At 34.4% G+C, this 19,351-nt stretch overlaps 1 protein-coding gene across 1 annotated transcript; it reads left to right on the top strand.

The window, feature by feature from the left end:
• The first annotated feature begins 750 nt into the window (after positions 1–750).
• LOC131157242 (uncharacterized) lies at positions 751–18,734 on the top strand. Its single transcript, XM_058111234.1, has 8 exons — positions 751–1,026; positions 8,725–8,837; positions 15,294–15,365; positions 16,002–16,037; positions 17,246–17,291; positions 17,542–17,629; positions 18,135–18,192; positions 18,476–18,734. Exons 1-8 carry the CDS (start codon positions 948–950, stop codon positions 18,524–18,526), a joined length of 543 nt encoding a protein of 180 aa, XP_057967217.1. The 5' UTR covers positions 751–947; the 3' UTR covers positions 18,527–18,734.
• The last annotated feature ends 617 nt before the right edge of the window (positions 18,735–19,351 follow it).

Genomic DNA, 19,351 nt, shown 5'->3' with positions numbered 1-19,351 from the left:
CATGACATTTATACTACCACACGTTTGGTCGAGCGTGGCTATATCTTTTTAGCCAACAAAGGTTCGGTCGACCCAATCAAGTATAACTAGGTGGATTCGGTTGATTGGGGCCCTTTCAAAGATTATTTTAGGTCCTTATTTTTGTTAAAATTCACTCCTGTTACTAATGATATAACTTTTAAGTTATAGGAGATTTTTCATGAAGTATTTATGGGAACCTAAAATCAATCTATGGTCATTGAACTTATTAAACCTACTATACATGCGATGAATTAATTATTATAAACCCAAATGAATTAAACAACAAATACAAATGAAAATATTTAGTTTTCATTTCCTATGCTTTTCCAAATGCTACCATATGATGTGAGCATTGAGTTATTTATGATCTTGTCTGAATCTTTGTCATTTCGAATGGTTCTGCACAAAAGCTCAAGGTACAAGTAAGATATTTGTCATTATCAAAACGAAATATGACCTATAAGGTCAATAATAAGTAAAATTAAATATTCGTTTATAAATTTGTTATATTTTTCATTTGCAATAATCAAAGTTGAATTCTTTGATAATTTTTTTTTATTTTCCAAATATTTTTTGAGCTATTTTGTCTAAAACATGGGGTGCTTCACAAGAGACAAAGCAGCTTGTGAGATTGGTCAGAGCTTGCTGGGCGCGACTATTTTAACCAATCACGTACTGCCACGTCATCCCACGGAGGGTTGATCAGCGCCCCGGTGATGAAGAGAAGGTCGGGCTGAAATATTCAGAAAATTCGTAAGCTCAGACCGATACGAGGACCCCACGGTTTCCCACAGCATATAAATACAGAGAAACGCTCCCCTCCCCCCACTCTCTCTCTACACTAACATTTTCTCTCTCTCTATACATTCACAGTAGCAGAGATCGAAGTTGCGCTCCGCTTCGGACCAGGGAGAAGGTTGAGAAGAATGGGGTGGATCGGCGACACCATGGACTCCATCAAATCTATCCAGATCAGACAACTTCTTGGCCAAGCGGTCAGCCTCGGTTCGTAAGATGGATCCTCACTCGCTTCGCTTCATCTTGCTTTTGATTCGTTCTTGAAATTGTTTCTAAGTTTGATCGTAGCTGAAAATTTTCGATTTTTTTGGGTGAAATTTCATGAATTTGTGTTTGCGGGATGAGCATTTGGTGAAGTAGGGGGATGATCGGTTTGCTTCTGTTTGTGCGCTTTGCTGTGTTGGCATGATTTGGATGCTTTTGGAAGGGGAAGTTCCCTCGTTGAGTTGAAATTTAAGCAGTTTCGAACAACCCAGCGGGAAGGGCTCGTCCCGCCTGCTGAGTGGGGTTTAAACGTCAGTGTTCCCCCCCTCGTTACCAACTTAAAAGAGTCAAATTTCTTTGAAAACGTGTCCAAAATTGGGATTACAACAAGGGTAGTAAATTTCCTGTTGATTATGTGGGGTTTATTTGCTAACTCATAAAAAGAACCCGGCAGGGGGGGGTTTTGGGATTTGTTCTTGTAACTAATTGGGTCAAGTAGCCAATTAGAAAGCACATACTGATTAGCGGTTTAAAGTTTGTGATTTTGACAATACATAGTAATGAATCTTCAACTGATTTATTTGAGTATTGTGATCGAGAGAGAAAGAAGGGAGCTAGCAACTAGATTTAGAAAATGAGGACACATGCAATCACCTCGGCAAGCACACCAATTAGCAGTTTATAAATATAGGGAATCAAGATTTTCAATTGATTGAGACAAACAGGCAACACATAGTTACCCAGTAAAAGATAACAGCTCAGCAAAATAGTGTCAACGCTCAAGAATGGAATATTTTCATTCCAGAGTACTATATCTAGTGATGTTTTAATTCATTTTTTTCCCAATCACATATATTTTCTTAGTATAACTGGAGCTTTGTCACCTTAAATTTTTTTTCTCAGTCATTATACTATGCTTTACCAATGAAAATAGATTTATAAACACCTCAACATCCTCTCTTAAATATTGAAATCTCATTACACAATTTTTATCCATACATCTATTTTAGAAAATTCCTAATCTACTGCACTTTAGAGCTTGTCCATACCGTGAAATGGAATATTCATTGTATTATATGTTCAGCCAACATTTTTGTCATCTAGTCAACTTAGCTGTCAAATATCTTCGATTGCATATTGCTGTCTTCCATGTGAAATCCCAACCTCATTTATACTAAACAAACGTTATTTTAATATTTTGCTCATGTAAGTTCCATTTAGAATATAAATCTATAATATATATATATATATATATATATATATATAGCCCTTAAAAACATCTAATTGGTGTGAAAATGTTATTTGGAGGTCTTTGGGGGTGGGTGGGTCTTAATTTGGGATCACACGATCCTTTTTATAATGTTGGCTGGTTGAGGTATCAGCTTGGCGTGTTCTGGTTTATATATTTAGCAAGTATTTCAGAGGATCTGTGGTGCTTAATCTATCAGAGAATCAGTCTATAGACTATACCTTAGAACAGCAACTCCAATCATACAATCAACTAGGGGCCTTCAAGTTACTATCTTGACTTGCCAAAAAAAAAAAAAATTGTGCAGTGGCTGGATTGCATTTCAAAGTGTTTTCTTTCTTATAGAAGCAAATAAGGGTGAATATATATGGGGTGGGAGGATTAGGAGCTGGGACGGTAGCAGTTGGTATAACAAGGAAACTCATGTTGCTTTTGCAAAATTGAAGAGGAAAAATAATTACTGAAAATAGTAAGATATTGTTTTTGTCTTGGGGGCTTAGTCAAGGGGTGCGATTGTCTCCTTCCTTGTTTACCCTTGTTGTGGATACCTTGAGTAGGTTGCTTTTGCATGCACAGGGTTTGGGGGTGATCAGTGGCCTTCATGTCGGGAGGGAGAAAGTGGAGGTATTTCATCTTCTTTTTGTTGAAGATGCAATGCTATTTCTTGAGAACAATGTTGTGAAATTTCATGAGGTTATTATCCTGGTGTGGTTGGCATCAATTTGGGTAGGAGGGACTTAGAGAGGTCCAAAGGCTCCAAACCTTTATGGCGTGTGTTTTCCTTTGAGTGGCCACTATCTTCTCTTGGTCTCCGCTTGGTGGCAACCTAGATCTTGTGGCCTTTGGGGAACTCTGATTGAAACATCGGTAGGAGGTTGGAGGGTTGGAAGAGGGCATGCATGTCTGTCAGGGTTCATGTTGTACTTGTTAGTGCCTCTCTTTCGAACATAAATATTTATTACCTTTCTAGAGTGCCCTTGAAAGTGGCATGGATATTAGAGAGGTTGATGCATGATTTCCTATGGTCGGGCTTTGAGGAGGGTAAGAGAGAACATTTGTTACTTGGTATCCAAAAACATCTCCCTAATTGGTAAATGGTTGTGAGGTTTCTTGTTAACTCCTTGTGGCACAAGGTGATTAAAGGTCAATATTGGCTCCATTGTAATGGATGGGAGATGAGAGGAAGTGGCATTAGTTCTCATGCATGCCCTTGGAAATTTGTTTTCTGGGTCGCAAGTTTGTTCTTCCCTCCGACCCGCTTCAAAGTGGGAAATGGCAATAAGGTTTGCTTTTGGGAAGATATTTTGGTGGGGGAGACTTCTTTGGCGCTGAGGGTGCGCTGTTTTTTTAAGCTTTCTTCTTTCCGCAATGCACATATCATCTGATTCATCTCTTTTGAAGGGGGGCTCTTTTTCGTGGGGATTTTCATTTTTTCAGGAACTCAACAAATGAGAGGTTGATGAGCTCACCATCTTATTTTCTATATTGGACCACTTTTTTCCTTCCAATTGGGAGGACGGGAGAGTGTGGGAGGGTGATTCTTTGGGGTTGTCCACTTCAAAATATTTTTTTTTGAAAACCCCCTTCTCCCCTATCCTTTTCCCTTGGAGCCACATTTTGGAAGGCTAGGGGCTAGTTTAGTTATGGAAAACATTTTCCATTTTCATATTTTTAGTTTAAAAAAAAAAGAGTAAAAAATTTAGTTTATTTTTTAATTTTTCAAGATATGTATTAAAAGAGTATAAACTAAAGAGTTTGTTTGAATGTGCTAAACAATTTTTCATTTTTTTCTAGATTTAAAATAACTGCAAAAAGTTAACTTGTTTTTCAATTTTCCAAAAATTATATAAGGAAGTGTTTGGGATTCTGGATTTTGTGGCTTTAATTTTGATTTGTGTGGATTTAGAAGAAACTCAATACATAATCTACACAAATCAAAGTCCAAGATCCGAATTCCATGCTCCCATACGCACAGTAAGAGTTACAAATCTAGAAAATAATAGAAAGATGTTTTTACTTTTTTATATAAATTTCAAAAGTTGGAAAACCAGTTGGCATTTTTGGTAATTATTTGAAAAATTAGAAATGAAAAATAAAACTATTACCACAAGTGAATAGTGTAAATTTTGTTTTTTGTTGTTATTTATTTATTTTCATACAAATATTGTAAAAATGAAAAATAAGCTAACTTTTTTGTAATTTTTTTGGAAAACTAAAATGAAAAATGAAATTTTTTTTACACAGCTAAATTGGCCCTAAGGTTCCTTGGAAGAAGACGAAATAGGATTAACACATGATTTGCTTTAGAAAAGAAGGCCCCACCAGCCTCTGAGTCTTGACATGTGTCATGTGCTGCAAGTTCAATCGAAACTCACCTGTTTCTGCATTATAAGGTGGCAACACAGCTATGGAGTGCCCTCCTCTCTTATGTTAGCAAAGATTGGGTGTCACTGCAGAATGCAGGTGATATTTTGCTAGTGAGATATAAGGGTTGGCTCAAGTTGGGACAGCAGTGTTTTATGGAGTGGTGTTGTACTCTGGGATTGAAAGGAACATGAGAATATTTAAGATCCACACGAATTGCCCCCATTTCTTATGGGATAGATGGGTGTTGTTGGCTTCTTTTGGGCGCACATATTATTTTTTCCCCTCCAGGGGGTTGGGGGGTGGTTTTATTGCTGTCTGGCCTCCAAAGGGATTGGAAGGCAACTCTATTGTAATCTTTCAGTTTTTAGTTTTACAGTTTTACTATTTTTCTGGGTCATCTTCTCCTCTTCTTTTGTACATTATTAGGCCTTTAATAAAAATTTTCTTTTATCCAAAAAAAAAAAAGGGATTTTGCTTTTGAAGGAAGAAAAAAATTGCCTTTCTCCTCCTGTGAAAGCCATTTACCTAAAATTTCTAACATGCCATCAATGCTCACCAGTCACCACTGATGTCAGCATGCCATTAGAGATGTTAATTTGTCCCAAAAAGTTTATAATGAATGTCCAACCCATGGTAAGCACTAGCTCTTCCACCATCTAGACTCATCAACACCAGTGCTAACAGAATCACAAGACCAGCCCTGCATCTGCGTATTCCAATGCCAATATCTTCATCTTTCTTTTCTTTTTTTAGTTTTGCTTTGGTTACAATGTGTTTTTTTTTGCTCCTCTGCTGCCACCATAACCACCTTTTCAGCCATTATTAATATTAACACAATTTTGACTCTCTCTCTCTCTCTCTAATTAAAGAAAATATTTCAGGGGAAAAAAATTTAAGAATAAAATAAATTCCTAGTATAATGAGATGCCTTCCGCAAATCTGAAGCGGCATTATAAATTTTCCACTAGCTTTTTTATGCTACAATCATTATTGAGGCATGACATAAATGGGTCCTGAATTAATTTCTTTTTCCTAGAACTATTTTTAATGCTCAACCAGAGATGAAAATCAATAAAGAAGACAATTTATTTGCATCTCAAAATAAAATTCTGAAAATCGTTGAGCCAAAGTATTAAGAAACAACCACAAAAGCGTTAAGAATGATTCAAGTAACACAAACACTATGGCTACGGAATGCCTATTCCTATGAATAGGATGAAATACAATGATAAGGGAATAAAAATTTTGCAAGGATGTAATACTTTAGAACGAAGTTGCACATGCAAAAGTTTGTCTTATTCCATCCAACGTGTGCTATGATTGGAATAGACATTGATTGTAATAAAAATTTTGTAAGGATGTAATACTTTAGAACAAAGTTGCACATGCAAAAGTTTGTCTTATTCCATCCAACATGAACTATGATTGGAATAGACATTCCTATGGTAAAATATTGGAATAGTGATTCTTGGTCTACTTATTATGGACCATAGTTTTAAAACCTAGACCGGACTTTCCTGTTTGAGTGCATTAGACCGGAATCAGTCCAATTGCTGGTCCAGGTTATGCTACTGGAAATATTGCAAACAGGGATCAACCTGGCTTGAACTGGGTAAGTCGGTCAGTGGACCAGGTTGATCCGGCCATGTGTCTTAAAAAAAATTTAAGGCACATGATTGCGAGAGCAGAAGAACTTGAACTTGAGTCCACTTACAAAGTTGGAGAGGGTCTTACCACTTTAGCTGGCTTTCCAATTTTATTACAAAGCCAAACAGAAAATATATGTAGATAATATATTGTGTATTTATAGGCTTGTAGTTATATATATATATATTATGCCCATAAATTAATTGTACACTTCCCTCTTTTACTCGAAAATCAATTTTTAAGTGAACTCAACTCTCACCATTACTATTTATTTGACTCCTTCAAATAATAGTAAATTTTTTTAATAATAGTTATTGTTATTATTATAATTTTCAAGAATATTTGAAAAACAATAGGAAAAGCATTGTAAATATCATCCTAATTGTTATTATTAATTTTTTTTTTACCTTGATTTGTTAATAGTTGATTATGACTCTCTATCTCTCTTTTGACACACACACACACACACTTTATTAATTAAAGGAACGTGTAGCAGTTTTCTATTAGCATTTTTAGCTCATTCTGTTCTAAAAATGTCCTATTTTTATTCAAAACTAAAGTTTTACTTAATGGGTAAATTAGTAAATATAAATCCTACTCATGACTACAAAACTGCACGAATACAACATGGTTTAAATAACGGTCGCGATCGTTACGTAAGGTTTTTTGGTAACCGATACCGTTACACACCACGAAATCGGTAGGAAGAAAAATTACGGTCGTAGCGGCTGTTATGGACCGCGTACGTAAAGGCCGCTATGGTCGTCCGCTAGACGGCTAGAGGACAATTACACCAAAAAGGTTATTTTATTTTTTACTTTTTCTTCTTAGTTTGACCCCCTCTTTCATAAATCATTCTCAATATACTGTGGCAAGAGGGGAAAAGATTATAATAAGGATGACAATGATACAAAATTTACTGTTTTTTTTATATACTCACAAAAGATGCATTAATTAACTATTTGAAAATATGAACTTGTTAGGAAAATATTTTATTTTGATAAGTAATTTGATATTTATCTTCTATATTTTTCAACTTCAACCTTTTTTCTTTTCTAGTTATTTTATATTTGTATTATTTGTACGTCTTATGTGTCTAATAGATTAATCATTAATGGAGTGTATAATGTATTTTATTTTATTAATTAGCACAAATAAAGATTTATCACACATAAGAAAAATGAGAAGTATAAACACACGCACACGTAATTTTTCTGTCATTAGTGGTTTAAAACAAATGTAAACTTCTTGCCTTTACCAAATAACATAGTTGAACTAAAGGATCCAAAATACACTAAAGCTCTTTCTAAGAAGAGTTAAAAACTTTAAACATGCAAGTATGCTAATATGCACAAGGTTGTGCGTGCTTGAAAAAAATTCATAGTTGTTACACCTGCTTTCCGTTGTGTAACATCTGCTACTCCCATTTCTAGTTATGTAACATATGCTACTCCTGCTTCCCGTTACACCCGTTACCGTTATGATACACTACCCGCTACCGTGATTTAAAACCATGGACTACTATAACCATCAATATAAATAACCAACCATGAGTCATGGCTCTTCCTAATACTTATCATATTTATGACTACTCAAAACCAAAAAGTGCGTGTATTGCATGTGCCCATGACTAGTATATACATATGCACATACATACATACATATATTATATAATTTTTTGCATTGTGATTTGCTTTATTGCAACAACACATTTTCTTTGCAAGTTATCAAATCCTTATATTTTAATCATTCTATTCCTAAGAAAAGACATTCCGTGATCTAAATGTAACCTATAAATGCTATGCTTTAGCTGTTTCTGCAGAGGAGAGGAAGAAGAAAATTAAAGTTTGTACTTTATTATTATTATTTGTAAGTATTATGCTTTTAACTCCTTTGTGTTACCTATCCTGGTCTGAAAGACAAAATTTCAATCATATAGCCTATTTTTGGCATCTCTGAGGGATAAATTCAAAATGGTGTGAAATGTTGCGCCCCCCCCCCCCCCCCCCCCCGCGGGGGCGCAGGAAAAAAATATATGTACAGAAGTTAATTATGCAGCTTGTGGAATTGGACCTTCTCGGTTCTTACAAACAAGTGGCCATAATGCAAAATAGTAACTTTTTTTTCATTTTTAATTGAGTTTTTTTTTGGGGGGGGGGGGCACTGTCTGGTGCAATGCAAAAGACTTGGATGCTGAAGCACGATATTCAAATTCTAGTTTTGAGAATGGCCACTTTGTGTAAATACTGAATTCAACACCTTATGGATCATGACCTAATTACAATGCTTTCTAGTTGCATTTCATCAAGAAACTATTGTTGTTGGAGATAATGTTTTTGTGTTGCTATCCACAGATGAATCTGTTCAAATCAATGCTTTTGACATTTATAGTTTCTCTTGCTATCCGGTAAAGCTATTTTCTCTTTGCTTTTTCTCAGGCATGATTGTTACCGCAGCACTGATTATATGGAAAGGATTAATGTGTATTACTGGTAGCGAATCTCCAGTTGTAGTCGTGCTTTCTGGCAGCATGGAACCTGGCTTCAAAAGGGTGAGTCCTGTACAATTTCTTGATACACAACTTCAGTGAGGTGGAATGCTTGAGGTGTCTTTGGAATCACTTAGCCTGAAACTATTATTGTGGTCCAATGTAGCTATTTTCAGAGAAGCTCTTTTAAAGATAATTCATGCTTCTTGTCATAATCATGCTTGCTTCAACTTCATCTGTAGTGATATTATCACAACATTCTGAAAGATAACTTGTGCCATTTTAAAGAATTTACACAATTTTTTACTTGAGAAAAGAAAGAATATGATGTTACCCAGTATTGATGCAACTTGCATTCATATTGATTGGTAAAGAAGCTAGTTCAGGAGATTAGGGTTAGATTAGGAACTTGGAAAGTGGGGACACTAACCAGTAAAAACATGGTGATAGTTGACCCAACAATTAAAAGAAAACATAATTTGCCTCCAAGAAACTAAGCCTTTGTTTGGAACTTGGGAAACATTAGAAAGGGAAGGAAAATTTGAAAGAATCCAATTTTTTATGTTTGGTTATCAGGAAAGTGGGAAAGAATTTATTTATTTTTTAAAAAAATACCAAATCCATGAACAAAAATTTGATTTTACATATCGTTAACATTTTTTCATTTTAATTGTATTTTCTATAGAGAAAAATAATAGAAAATGAATTTCCTTCTTATTTACCTTTCCTTTGCTTTCCCCAAACAAAATCTGTTATCCATTGGATAGGGGAAAAAGCTAAAGAAGTTGAAAATCAGGATTTGAAATTTTGTACACTAGGAAAGAAACACATAATAATAATGGGGTAGTAATCATTGTATACAAAGCCCTAAAAAATAGATTTAATAAGTGATAGAATCATTGTTAAAAGAGGAGGTGATAGAATCATAAAAAAAAATGGTTTTAGGATAAAAGAGATAATAAGTGTCGTTAGTGCTTATGCTTCTCAAATAGGTTTAGTGGAAAACCTTGAAAGACAATTTTAGGAAGATACAAATAATTGCAAACATGCAAGGTAAGGCTGTGTACTATAGACCCATTGTGGTCCGCCCCTTCCCCGGACCCCGCATACGCGGGAGCTTTGTGCACCGGGTTGCGAAAAAAAAAAAAAACAGATAACTGCAAACAAGGGATATTAGCAGGAACTGATTTGAATGGTCACATTGGAAAAGACAATAAAGTTTATAAGGGGGGATACATGGAGGATATGGGCATGGTGATAAAAATGAGTCCAGCGATATGGTCTTAGATTTCTCCATGTCATTCTTATAACAATGAATATATGCTTTAAGAGAGAGTTGGACCAGCTTGAACCGGCTAGAAACACCCAAAAAAATAATAATAATGTTTATGATGACAAAGGACCCATTTGATCCTTTTGTTCACAAACTAGCTCAAATGCATGAATGGGAAGAGTCGGGCAGCTTGTTTAAATTCTCAGGTTGTTACTTTTCAAAATCAATTTGTCTCAAAATTTGATCTCAAGCTCGATGCTCTCAAGTCCATGATTTCTACTACTCTCTTGTCCTTTATGGATTTAGTGCAAGCAAGCTGAACTATGGAATCATTTCTCGAATAAAAGGTTAGCCTATCCTTTATTTTTCTTCGAGGCTGTGCAGGCGCTTGGTGGCATAGTCTTGTTCATGAGCGCCAAATTTGCAAGCTTTTATGCTGAGTTTGAATCTTGTGGAGAGCATATGATGGAGGAATAATTCATTTTTACCAATTAGGAGCGACAGATGTACTTCAAGTTGTGTGCCTGCACTTAATGGGATTAAGTGATAAACATGTTGGTGCATACACACTCGAGTTTCGCAATTTAGTTGCTCGATGTTCTTTCAATAAAGATAAATAGCAGTGCATCATTCAATACACTGGGGAACTCCATTATGAACAACAGTCGTGCAACTTCCATTCCATGCATAAAGCTACTGCCTTTGGTAGGAATGCTGAAAAAATGAGAAATATGGGAAGCATGTAAGAAACTGTTTGTTCCGTGGGAATCACCTTGTGCCCCTACCAAGCTGCTTGATTCCAAGCAGCTTGAATGCTTTCTGTTTGAATCTTGTAATTGTGAGCAAGGACATTCTTATCACAACTGCCCTACAAAGTCTTGTGTTGCTATTGTAGAGACTGCTGAAGCTGAGCCTAAGCCTGGCAAGAGCTTAATTGATGATCGGATTGTGAATGCACTTGAGTGTTCTAGGAATGAAGATAAAGATGGTAATGTGACCTAGCATGTGTACGTGCTCTGACTCAAGGTCGACTTCTTTTTCCATTGGGGGATATTAATGAAGCAGGCATGGGAAGATTTTAAATTGATTCATTTTTCATCTTTTTACTATGATATTTTTATTAGATCATATCTTCAAGGTTTTTTAGGGTATTATTATTCAAGGCACTAGTATTTTAGTATATTTAACAACAACACCACCACCACCACCACCAACAAACCAAGCCTTAAGTCCCACTAGATGGGGTCGGCTACATGAATCCTTTTTTGCTGATTTGCACAATCATGGGCAATTTCCTCCAACAAATTCAAGGCTATTAAATCCCTACTATCTCATTCCAAATTATTTTGGGTCTACCTCTTCCCCTTCTGTTGCCCCTTACATTAACTAGCTCACTCATCATTGGCGCACTATTTGGTCTATGTTGCAGATGCCAAAACATTCTGAATATCCCTCTCTAATATTATCTTCTTAGGAGTTGTACATAACTTACCACGAATATATTCATTCCTTAATTTATTTTGTTAATGTTATACTACTCATCCACCTCAACATTCTCATCTCGGCAATTTTTTACTTATGTTTCTTAGTTACCCGACATTTTGACCATCAAGTTTAATCTCTTCTCCAATATTCCTCCTACTATGGCTGGAATTACATTTCATATATTTTGTCGTATTTTTACTTATCCTAAAACCTCTAAATTCTAAAGCTTTTCTACATAATTCAAACTTAGATTGTACTATATCAAATTCTTGATGTACACCTATTGTGATTAGAAATTTCCTAGTCCTTGCATCTGTAGTCCTGACGCTAGTCATTACTCCTTCGTACATATCTTTAATAACATTAGTATATTGTATTCCTACTATAGACGCTTTTTTCTTTTTTCCTAAAATCTACTATAAAACTTCTCTCAATACTCTATCATATGCTTTCTCTAAGTCAATAAAAACCTTTCTATTGATCTTCATAAAGTTTATATTGCTTTTGTAGTAGATTACCCAGACGTAAAACCAAATTTATTTTCTTAGACCATCGTTTCTAATCTTAATTTTTGTTCAGCTACCCTGTCCCACAATTTCATTGTATGATTCATAAGTTTAATTTTACAATAGTTATTGCAATTTTGAGTCTCTCCTTTATTTTTGTATATCGGTATTAAAGTGTTTTTTCTCCATTCGTCTGACATTTTCTTAGTTTTTATAATTATGTTCGATAAATTATTTAGCCAGATAATTCCGTTATCACTTAGTCATTTCCAAACTTCAATTGGGAGATTATCTGGTCCTATAGTTTTTCCATTTTTCATCTTTTTTAATGAAAACTAACTTCAATAACTTTAATTTGGTGAATAAATCAATATATTTTTAGTCTTTTTCTCTTTTATCAATTCTAAGTTTAAGCCTTCTACTTGGTTTTCATTAATAGCTAGTAAAGTAGTTTTGCCATCTTTTTTTTATGTCTTCTTCCTTAATCAAGACAATATGATCCTTACTTTTTATATTTTTTACAATTTACAGTACCTAAGTTTCACTCTTTCTTTCTCTAGCTCTAGCAAGTTTAAATATGTCTCTTTTCCCTTCTTTTTGTATCTAATCTAGCATATAAATTATTAGATGATTTTGTTTAGCTTCACTTGTATCTTTTCTTGCCTCTTTATACTTTTCAAAATTTTATGTTTCTACATTTTTGCCATGTTTTATGAGAAATTTTTTGTCTTCACAGTTTTTTGGACATCTTTATCCCCCAACCAACTTTCTTTGCTATCCAAGAATGTTCCTCTCGATTCACCTAGAATCTCTTTTGCTATCTTTATATTTAAGCTAGCTATCCTACTCCAAAGAGTTGTTGTGTCTAGTGTATACACCATCCTCTGTTGTCCAATCACCATCTTTGATTATTTTATCTTTAAATTTTATTATATTTTCTCTTTTTAGGCTTCACCATCTAGTTTTCTTACATTGATTTAAAATAACTTTTCTCTTCCATTTTTTAGTACATATATTTAACACTAAAACTTTATGTTGTGTAGTTAAACTTCTACCTGGGATAACTTTACAATCCTTGCATGATAAATGATTTGCCCTCTTAGTTAAGGAAAAATCTTGACTTTTTTTTTTTTTTGTTCATTCTTGAAGGTTATTAAGTGTTCATCTCTCTTCTTAAAGCAACTAATCATTGTAATAAAATCATATGACATGGAAAAGTTTAAGATCATATCCCCCTTTATTATCCTTTCCAATGCGTCTATTCAAAAATGCTCCTTTGAATATTTTTCTAGTCCCTAATTTTCCTTTTATAATACTATTTATATCTTCCCAAAACTATCTTTTAAGGATTTCGGCTAAGCCTTTTTTAGGAGCATAAACACTAATGACATTTATGATCTCTTGACATAAAACCATTTTGATTTTTATAATTATATCCCCTACTCTTTTGACATCTACAGCACTATCTTTTAAGTCTCCGCCTATAGTGATTCATACTCCATTCTTAAGTTTTTCTTTTCCTTTGTACCAAAGTTTGAATCTTGATTGTTAAAATTCTTTACCTTCCTCCCCTACCCCTACCCACTTAGTTTCTTGAAGGCAGATTACATTAATTTTCTTCTAATCATTGTGTCCACTATCTCCATGCTATTACCCGTAAGTGTCCTTATATTCCAAGTTAATTTAATCCTAGTCTCCTAAACAAACTTTGTTACGGCCCACGTCCATAATGATGTGGGAACTATCGCATATTAGACATCGGAGTTGGGCGCCAACATGGCATGTAGCTTAAAGGCAACAACCTAGCCCTTCCTCACTCACTTCTTGCTACACCCGGGTAGTACAAGTGCAACATGTCGCTCATGGAAGATACCCCAGCAAATAACCAATAAGGATTTATATCATAGGTTATCTGATAGGTAATGCGACCCTTCCTCCTTTACTTGGGCTTGGGACCAGTTGCGTGTGAAAAATTAGGAAATTTGAGTAAATCATAGATGAAGTTTATTTTAGTATATTTAGATTTTCTAAATAAGTTTCCTTTATTTTTCTTATATTCCAAGCCTTGGAAGCGTATAAAAGGCCGTTATATATTAATTATATTCAGGCTGTCTAGAAGGCCACCATGTATTAATTTTATTTGAGGCGTAGAAGTATAAACTAAATTTTTTTCAAAAAAAGTACTTAGTGTGATTGTGCACCTCGTTCTTGTTTCCCAAAGTTATTGTATGGATCAATTGCAATGTAATAATTATCTATGATTCAAATAATCAATGAACTGTTACCAACATGTACATTTTTTCAAATACACATATTATATATGCATTATGAAAAGCATTACAAAAACATGGTGAAGGAATTGCCTGTGTTCACTTATTTTAAAATGTCAGTACTACTTCAATGTTGTCTAAGACAATGTTGGAGAACATGAAAATAGTGAAGTAAATTGATAATTAAATGTTTTAGTAGAATTTCACCTAAAACAGATATAATATGTGATAGATTTGAACACTACAAGTCACTGACCCTCAAGTTGTGGTAACAATTACAATACCAGATAAACTTTTCATTGAGGATTTAAAATAAGAGAGCAGAAGAGAAACAGAAAGTTAAAGATCACAAAAGGATAGTGAAAGATCATGTGTCTTGTGTGAGAGAGTATTTTATATCGATTTAAATTTTAGAATAAATTGTGAAGAAAGGAATCTAATTTTCTGATTGTTGGAGGAAATTTCTGAGTTATGGAAATTAGATTTTAAATCAGAATTTTATCATATTTTCAGGGTTCAATAAGGGATATTACTATGAAAGTAGGAATAAATATATAGTCAAATCTAGTCTACATGTAAAAATAGTTAAGAGGCAATTAGGTAAGAGTATAACATGCACTGAAAATAAATGCAAACTAAACAAGAAAAATATGTAAATGCTCCAAAAAATCAAAAAAGAAAATTCCATGCAAGAAAAATGGAGAAAGAAGACAACAACAAACACCAAAGTTAGTCACCAAGTTGACGAGGGATATTGTTATTTTGTAGTGATTGTTAGCATGTAGCTTTTGCATTTACTTGAATTAACTGAATTCTATTATCATTCTATAAGTGTTGCTTAATTTAATTTTTTATTTCATTAGTTTTAATGCTTTATATGTGGGTTGCTTTGTAGTTTCCTTGTGATTTGTTGTGAATTTTTGGCATATTTTGTGCATTTTCTTTTACAAAGAGATATCATCATATCCTTCTAATTCTCTTGTAGGGTGACATTCTGTTCCTGCATATGAGCAAAGATCCTATTCGCGCTGGAGAAATAGTAGTTTTCAACATTGATGTAGGTTCTTCTCCCTGCCTTTCATTGATGGTCTATTCATGCAATATTGATTCAAGTACCATAAGTTTTTCATTTTTTTTCCCATTAGCATTTGTATCTTTTACCCATTTGTTTCTAAAACTAATCTTGTTAAATGAAATCCTCACTTGAAAGCATATTCATTTAACCATTGGACGAGCAAAATAAATCCTCCTCACCATGTGAACTTGCTTGGAAATCATTGGAAATGTTTCATGAAACAATCTAATCATTTAGTTTGTAAATTTGATTTGGCTTGAAGTTTGTAGCCTCTTTCAACATCTATGTATTTATAGCTTTAAGTCAAATAAGCATTAGTTAAGGGCTGCAAGATTCTTAGTGTCCTGATAAAAGTAATCAAATTTAGCTTAAAATATTGAGAACACCAACTGTGTTTCACTTCAATTTTCTATATTGTGATTTGGTGGATGCTGTGGATTGTCAGTTTATTGCTCTCCATGAATTTATTCTGTGCTTTTTTTATTGGAGGAAATCTGTAATATAACCACTATTTTAAAATTGTTAGTGGTATCTTGCTAGTCATATGCATTTATATTAAATGTGTATGCATCTGTAATCTGTTCTGCTGATGCAAAATTTTCACTTTTGCATTTGCAGGGGCGGGAAATTCCAATTGTTCATCGAGTAATCAAGGTAAGCATTATCAGAGAATATTTTTTGTGCTGCTCTTTAATTTTATACAAAATATGGACAGCAAAAATTTGCAGTTTGCGACACAGTAAGTCCCATGGATAAATCAATATATATATATATATGTATGTATGTATTTTTTCCTGTGTTGTACATTTACACCCCCCCCCCCCCCCCTCTTTTTTTTTCTCTCTCTTATTCTAGGTTTTTTTTTTCCCAAAACATTTCTAGAAGTCTTCATAATCTTAAGAATTTTAATGAAATTAAATAATTGGAATCTTTAATTTAGTCTTATTTTTTAAAAAACTTTTTTTTTTTTTTTTGTGGGATCAATATTTTGTCTTTGGGGCCAATATTTTGTGGGTCTGATCGTTAATGCTAATGTGATAGGCTGTTATTACTTAATCTACTTTGACTATGCTGACCAGGGCATACTAGTGTGGAGTTATCAAACTATTGGTGGGACAGGAGCAGGCTCCTCTCATCCTATAATCCCCCATTTTCAAAAATTTGTTTTTGGAGTTTATGGGAGATCATTCAAATGATCATTAATGCTTGGGTGGAAACAGTGGAGACCTTTTGGGGGGGGGGGGGGGGGGTGAGATTAGGTTTTTGGAGGGTACTGTGTCCTACATTTTTTCTTCTTCTCCTTCTTTTAAGAGATGCCATTTGAGGAGCATTGTTTTTCAGCAGCAAAGCTTGGGAGATATATTGGTTTAGATGACTGCTAATTGATGAAGAGATGATTGTCTTTGAGGAGCTCTTACCTGCTCCTTTATGGTTTATTTCATGACTTTATGTTGGTTGTAGCACAGGAGGTATTTGCCCTCCTCTTTCCGAAGATTTACTTGTCTTGCTTCCTGATGGAGCCAGCAGTGAACCAAGACGCGGAGTAGTTGGAAGGTTGTTGAAGAAGGGCGACCACTGGTTAAAAATGCCACTTCGATATTATAAGTCCTCTTGAAGTTGTTGGATTGAGGGGTCTTTAAGGGTATGCCATCTACTCCAGATGAATGGGGTGGAAAGAGATTGCAGTCAATAGGCTTTGAACTTCAATAATTTGTGGGTTTTTTTAATATTTGTTTTTCTTGAGCTTGTCAAGCTTTCCTTTGATGCCCTGCTAAGCTGGGGATGTGGCTTTTTGCCTGTGATGCTGTTTATTTTATTGTTGATGAGAAATTCAATCTTCTGTTGTTCTGTTGTTTGTGTAGGTCCATGAGCGTGAAGATACTGGGGAAGTTGATGTCCTCACGAAAGGTATCGAATTCAATTCAACTTTAGATATGTGAAGGATTCTAATACCTTAGACAACAAGCTTCTCTATTGCATGGGCAAAATCCTACCTGCAAAGAACTCCTAGGATAACACTATGGATTGCATTGGAACATAGAACAAATATGCTCTACCCAGAAAAAAAGAAGCCTGAAATATTTTTACCTATATTTTTTTCACTCTGCTGATATGAGGGTACTAATTTTTTCATCTCCCTATTTGGTACTTTTACCAGGAGATAATAATTTTGGGGATGACAGGCTTTTGTATGCTCAAGGTCAGCTCTGGCTCAACAGACACCATATTATGGGAAGAGCAGTCGGGTAAAATTAGCTTTTTAGTAAACTATTTGTGGATTAAAGTACATGTTAAACTGTTAGAATGGTCGTTTTATTTTTATTAAATCATTGATTAGATATTAATTTCATGACTAATACCCTCAGAAAGTGGGAAGCCTTGTGGGCAGGAGGGGGTGACACCCTTTTATTAGGATATACTAATTTCATAATTTTTGTAAGATTCAATATTTATAGTGGGAACATTTGTTTTCTGCTCATGACATTACAGTATATAATCTACACGAGAGATTCCTTGTAATTAGATATTCATGTTGATGGACGTTTGAGTGTGTGGGTGAGGAGAAATTATTCGAATCATGATGTCCAGTTCACTCAATGCATTTTGCCCCTTGAAGCCAAATATTTACCCCTGATTGTCCATAGGAAAAAGCCATCCTTGCCATGATTCTCCCATGAGGTTCTGTTTAAGCATGCACTTTATTTATAAGCATTATGTTCATTAATATACATTCTTGTTTGTTCTCTGCAGGTTCTTACCTTATGTAGGTTGGGTGACAATTATCATGACTGAAAAGCCCATTATCAAGGTTTGATTCTTTCACTTTAATCTATTATGATAACGCATAGAAAGTATACTTCCCTAGTTGAAGTAACAGACCTCCCCTAGTTGAAGTAACAGACTCAAGAATGTTTAGTCATATTACCTGCCCTAGTCATGCATGGGGCCCTGTTGAAAGAAATAGTAATGTTTCTACAGTTTCTTTTAGCAAGTTTTTTCCATCACAAAAGCGAAAAACGAAATTTAAGAGTCGAGGAAAGCTTCAGGCATTTTGACTCTTGTATTCTAATCTCATGTTGTCCTCCTTGCAGTATATACTCATAGGTGCATTGGGGTTGCTGGTCATAACTTCCAAAGATTAGGGACTCTTGATGGTTTTCATTACCTGACTGCTCCCTAACTAAGGAACCTTACTAGATTTTGAGCAAATCCCCATGGCATGGGCACATATTCTGTAAACTGGTTTTTTGCTGAGACAGAATGTAGATCTGCAATTGACCACAGCAGTCCTCTCTTTGACTCATCTTTATATTTATTTTCAATGAAATGATTGGCATAAAATTTTCATGATCCCTCATACCCCCTGGCACTGGCATGGTCCTACAAGAAACGTTTGGGTCAGTTTTGAGGAGGTGCTAGTGATGGAGTATCGGTGATGATGCCTTGTGACCCAACACAAAACCTGCAATCTTTGTTTGGATGGCACAAAAATGTTATAAAAAAAAATAGGGCAAGAGACAGGTATTTTTCCTAAGATTTCAAAAATTAGTTTCAAAAATATCATAAGACTTTCTCTAAGATGTTTCAAAAAGATGCAAATATTTTCTCTAAGGATAAAAAATATAAGGGAAATGTTGCATCTTTTTGACCAACTTTTAAGGAAGGTTTTTAAAATTTTTGAAATATTAAGGGAGGTAGTATCTTTTGCCTAAAAAATTAATACTATTATTGTTGTTAGTTATCATTTTTTTTTTTCCATGTTATTATGTTGTCACTAATTCAAAAACTCAATTTGGAAGATGTGTCAAATGGGGTTGTTGGTTCATGCCTATTCTAAATGCCAAACAAAATATATGTCATTTTGCTGTTTGTTTCAAGTTTATTCCAAGTTTTTCATTTTTCTTTTTCAAAGTCTCCCAACGCCTTTTTTACTTTATATATTTTTTTATTTTGATTTTATAACTTTT

The sequence above is a fragment of the Malania oleifera genome, chromosome 6 (assembly GCF_029873635.1).
Source record: "Malania oleifera isolate guangnan ecotype guangnan chromosome 6, ASM2987363v1, whole genome shotgun sequence".
Taxonomy (NCBI): Eukaryota; Viridiplantae; Streptophyta; class Magnoliopsida; order Santalales; family Ximeniaceae; genus Malania; species Malania oleifera.
Note: the sequence above shows the minus strand (reverse complement) of the source record. Positions and strands in the feature narration are given on the sequence as shown.

What these genes read in the sequence shown, in the direction of transcription:
- LOC131157242 (XM_058111234.1), top strand. Translation starts at nt 948, where the DNA reads ATGGGGTGGATCGGCGACACCATGGACTCCATCAAATCTATCCAGATC. An exon ending in TTGTTCATCGAGTAATCAAG is followed by an intron (nt 16,038 to 17,245) that starts GTAAGCATTATC and finishes TTGTTTGTGTAG; the next exon opens with GTCCATGAGCGTGAAGATAC. An exon ending in ATTATGGGAAGAGCAGTCGG is followed by an intron (nt 17,630 to 18,134) that starts GTAAAATTAGCT and finishes TGTTCTCTGCAG; the next exon opens with GTTCTTACCTTATGTAGGTT.